A 5,249-nucleotide genomic window follows, 5' to 3' on the forward strand; every position below is an offset into this window, starting at 1 on the left:
TCAAGCAAGCTAAAACCCACATGGTAGCAAAAACTAACTAGCAGAAATGATTAACAAGTAAGAAATGATTTAAACACACTTTGCCCTATGCTACTATTTACTAGTTAACAAAAATCATGTATGTCATATAAAATATATTCACCCCACCCAGTATTGTAATCAAAACTTACCAGAAAGCATGTTGTCCTTGGCTCAGACAGTGTTGTAGTGTGGGCTCAATAGCATCTCATTAGTGTGCAAGATCTTGAGAATCAGCTGTACATGTGATGGAAGATTGCACTGTGCATGCAGAGGGTTGCAATTCTATTGAATTGGGGATAGCAACCCTAATCTACACACAATACCTCATAATGACAAAGTGAAAACAGGATTTTTGAAATGTTTGAAAATGTATTAAAACCCAGAAATACCTTATTTACATAAGTATTCAGACCCTTTGCAATGGTACTCAAAATTGAGCTCAGGTGCATCCTGTTTCCATTGAGATGTTTCTACAACTTCATTGGAGTCCACCTATGTTAAATTCAATTGATATGGGACATGATTTGGAAAGGCACACAGATGTCTATATTATGTCCCACAGTTGACAATGCAGGTCAGAGCAAAAAACAAGCTATGAGGTCGAAGGAATTATCCGTAGAGCGCCGAGACAGGATTGTGTTGAGGCACAGATCTGCGGAAGAGTACCAAAAACATTCTGCAGCATTGAAGGTCCCCAAAAACACAGTGGCCTCAAATCATTCTTAAATGGAAGAAGTTTGGAACCACTAAAACTCTTCCTAGAGCTGGCCACCCTGCCTAACTGAGTAATCGGGGGAGAAGGTTCTTGGTCAGGGAGGTGACTAAGAACCTGACAATCGCTTTGACAGAGCTCTAGAGTTCCTCTGTGGAGATGGGACAACCATCCAGAAGGACAACCATCTCTGCAGCACTCTACCAATCAGGCCTTTATGGTAAAGTGACCAGACGGAAACCACTCCTCAGTAAAAAGCACATGACAGCCCGCTTGGAGTTTGCCATAAAGCACCTAAAGATTCTCAGACCATGAGAAACAAGATTCTCTGGTCTGATGAAACTCTTTGGCCTGAATGCCAAGCATCATGTCTGGAGGAAACCTGGCACCATTTCTATGGTGAAGCATGGTGGTGGCAGCATCATACTGTGGGGATGTTTTTCAGCGGCAGGGACTGGGAGACTAGTCAGGATCGAGGCAAAGATGAACGGAGCAAAGTATTGCGAGATCCTTGATGAAAACCTGCTCCAGAGCGCACAGGACCTCAGACTGGGGCAAAGGTTCATCTTCCAACAGGACCACAACCCTAAGCACACAGCCAAGCCAAGAGACTTGAAAATAGCTGTGCAGCAACACTCCCCATCCAACCTGATAGAGCTTGAGAGGATCTGCAGAGAAGAATGGGAGAAACTCCCCAAATACAGGTGTGCCAAGCTTGTAGCGCCATACCCAGGAAGACTCAAGGCAGTAATCGCTGCCTAAGGTGCTTCAACAAAGTACTGAGTTAAGGATCTGAATACTTCCCAAAGGCACAGTAAGACTACTTTTGGAAAGCTCTTATTCTGAGCTAGCCATTAAAAAAGTATGGTCCACAGATGTAATAGAATCTGAACAACCCTGTTAACTGGAACAGAATATGGAAATATATGACCTTGGTATCCCGTAACCCGAAATATTAACTTAAGTTTGTTCACAGACTGTATTTAACACCAAGGAAAGGTTTTACGATGAGATTAGCCTCAACTCCCAACTGCTCACTGTGTCCCCTAAATCAGGTAAGCACATTCCTCCATATGATGTGGGAGTGAGTGCCTGCTGTTAAATGCTTCTGGGGAAAAGTTACAAAATTCATTCACAGTATGTTACTTACTGAGTATAGTTTATTGAATCTCTCAATCAATTAGAGATGATTACTGCTGGCAGGCAGCACTGCCGCAAAATAAGTCTTTGATGTTATTTTTCCTTTTTTTGAGGGGAAGCCTACAGGTTTTATAAATGGATCATTTGAAATGGATAATGTACCTGTATCTCCCCCAACAATAAATAACAAAACAAAGAAAAATTGAGGGAGATTACCACACTGTTCAGAACTCCAAGGTGATTCAAGTTGGAATTGCAAAATCAGCAGTCAGTCAAGGCGGAATAATTGACCAATCATGTTATTATCCAGTTATTACCGTAAATACATGATATTTATTACTGTACAACCTATTTCTTTCTGCTCAAGAAAATTAACTGATTACAACACAAGTTTAGATCTACTTTATCACTGTGACTGGCTTGGCACAATCTAAGTTTAGTTTACATCATTAGGCAAGCCCTACTTCAGTCGTCTAAGCCCTTGAAAAATGTGAAGCACCTGCCGTGCTGATGGATAACATAACATTGTTCAACTCTGGGGTGCACAGATACAGGGTTTAAGCAATGCAATCACTTTCATCAAGAGCTTTTCTCCAATGATTTTCTTTCAAGGGCAGGAATCTGGAGGAATTGAGGGCAACGGAAGAAAAGAAAGTAAGTTAGTAGTAGGTAAGCTGTTGCAAGCATATGGATGGACTAAAAGAGTGTACTACTTACTCCATCGATTCAGTAAGCTATTCATATGCATCTTGTGATGGGTGGACAGGAGGGTTGCACAGTCAGTCCCACAGTGTATGTAAACACAAGCAAGACCAGCAGAAGTTAGTGCCTTTGTCCAGCAGCTGAGAGAGACCAGACCACAAACATTATGAACACAAAGCCACAGACAGGGGACAACGCAACTAAAGGTGATTAAACATTCAAACAAGTGTCACTGTCACACCACAAGATACACATGAAACATTCCACTATTGGTTATAAAACTATTATTGCACTTTCAGTAGGCTGCTTGTGTAATCTGGATGACATAGGGACCTATAAGAGAGCACCTGTTGCATGTTTCAGCGCTTATTCGTGCATGATCACGTTACGGGTATCTTTACGTTTCAGACGAGGAAACTACGCATTACCTGCCATAAAAATGTCTACTATTTTAGGATGGTAGGCTTAATAAATGTGTCAATGATGCAATAAACAGCTGATTTATATTACATAACATTTCTAATTTTATTGGGATATGATTTCATTCTATCATTCGAAGGTGTAGACACCTTACTACTACTTACTGCGGCAAACTGTTGTATAGTTGAGCGTTTTCTTCAATGAACTTCCCTGGCTGCGTCGTAGATGAAAATAAATATTTCCCCATAGAGGTTGCGCCAGCTCCGCAACACCTTTAGCGCGTTCATGCGAGTGTCTCACAAACAGAGTAAACAATGCCTCAATCCCAATCAGTCATCGTCGGGTTCAGTTGTTGTGCAGAAACTGAACCCACGCAGGTTGATGAAATCAGATTACATGTATGCCTTATCTGTTGCCTCCCTGCAATTACATGACACACTGCCCTTCAACCGGTCACTCGGTAAAAAGTGAGACCAATGACAGCGGTGCCCAGTCCTGGCTCCCCCCCCCCACCACCCCCACCACAGACAGCTGCCGCAATGGGAAACTTTCGTATTCCAAAGAACCGTTTGTTCTCATAAACTTTTCACTTCTGTCTTCTGTAAAGCAAGTCTAGATGACCTCCCAAAATGTTAACCCGGCAATAACTGAACCATTCTTGATTTATTGAATAACATCCCTATTCCACATGTTAAACTAATTCCCCATAGACATTCAACAAGTTTGCTTGCAGCTGGTTTATACAACTCTTATAATACATTCACCTATTAGGCCTATAAGTATTATTCAGCGATAGGTATTTCTTTTTGACCCGAGGCAGTGAAAATGCAGAGTCCATATTGTATCATGAAATGGCATAGGACGCACTCTGGTGGTCATCTTGTGTAACATAAATTTATGTTCATAAAGTATGGCCATTACCTATGATGGCCTGAAAACGTGTGACCAAGTGCTTCAACAATAGCCGACAGCAAAGCACCCAAAAATAATGTGACAGAGACGGGAGACATTGCAGAAAGTTAACTGTATTTTACTCAAATAATGAACTGGATACAATAGATTAAATTATTATGAGCTCTTGTTTTGTGAGAAGCTCTGTTATGCTATGACAATTCAATGGTATTTTTATAGTATGTTGGCATGCATTTGAGGCACCAAAGCTCTCACTACAATGGATGGCATTATGCTACAGTACATTGTGTGATATGGACAGTAAAGGTAATCCTAGCCCTTTCAATAAGATTGGGCAAAGACTGAAACAAAAAGCGAAGATGAAATATATGTATAAATACAAATATAATACAGAATTCCGTGGGTTGCATTTAATTCAGCCCTGTAGTCAAACCCAACCTCTTCTATGTTATAATGAAGGGGAGGGGAGCACTTTCATGTGGAGTGATCAAATAAGTTGTCATTTCATTTTTTTCCCTCGTCGGCTCAGAGATTCAAACTAGCAACCTTTCAGTTACAGGCCCAGCGCTCTAACCGCCGCTTCTGATCTGGACTGAGGTCATAGTCAGTATCTTCTCCTTCATTTGAATATTCCATCATATTATTCCTGAACATTTTACACAAGATTGTGAGATCCCCAAACAGGTACTGCCATACCAAGTGGTCAGCTACTGTATACAGAGACCTCAATTAGATACTGTACCATCCAACAACACAGTATACATGACAGACCAATGACAGGGTGGAGCGCTGCACCACAGAGTGACATTTCGTATGCATAGTAAGTAATAAGTCTTAAAAAACACACAACATTCAATTCAGATTGTTTAAACATACAGTAGTGACGTGCAAGAAATGCCCCCCCCCAAAACAAAAATGATGTACCTTTGTCATACATTCAACACGTTGGTGCTGAAAAAAATCTGTATGTTGGAAGCATTAATTGTTGAATTAATGTTGTTTCAAAGATATACTATGGAACCACAAACATGTCCAGCGACTATAGCTATCCATACACAAACATGTCCAGCGACTATAGCTATCCATACACAAACATGTCCAGCGCTACTATAGCTATCCATACACAAACATGTCCAGTTGCTATAGCTATCCATACACAAACATGTCCAGCGACTATAGCTATCCATACACAAACATGTCCAGCGACTATAGCTATCCATACACAAACATGTCCAGCGGCTATAGCTATCCATACACAAACATGTCCAGTTGCTATAGCTATCCATACACAAACATGTCCAGCGACTATAGCTATCCATACACAAACATGTCCAGCTATAGG

General features: G+C 41.0%; 1 protein-coding gene across 4 annotated transcripts in view; it reads right to left on the bottom strand.

Moving 5' to 3' along the window:
- The window catches only part of LOC112230922 (dual specificity testis-specific protein kinase 2), a 28,323-nt gene extending 24,860 nt beyond the window's left edge, over positions 1–3,463 (bottom strand). The window contains exons 1-2 of one of the 4 annotated variants that reach the window (XM_042311666.1): positions 3,160–3,463; positions 2,591–2,715 (exon numbers count right to left, since the gene is read on the bottom strand). In XM_042311666.1, the coding sequence (XP_042167600.1) occupies positions 2,591–2,715; positions 3,160–3,242 (208 nt within the window). In that variant the 5' untranslated portion in view covers positions 3,243–3,463. The remainder of the gene's footprint in view (positions 1–2,590; positions 2,716–3,159) is intronic. The other 3 variants (XM_024397316.2, XM_024397317.2, XM_042311667.1) reach the window with 3 other exon arrangements.
- Positions 3,464–5,249: the final 1,786 nt, after the last annotated feature.

Source organism: Oncorhynchus tshawytscha, linkage group LG33 (assembly GCF_018296145.1).
Source record: "Oncorhynchus tshawytscha isolate Ot180627B linkage group LG33, Otsh_v2.0, whole genome shotgun sequence".
Classification (NCBI taxonomy): domain Eukaryota; kingdom Metazoa; phylum Chordata; class Actinopteri; order Salmoniformes; family Salmonidae; genus Oncorhynchus; species Oncorhynchus tshawytscha.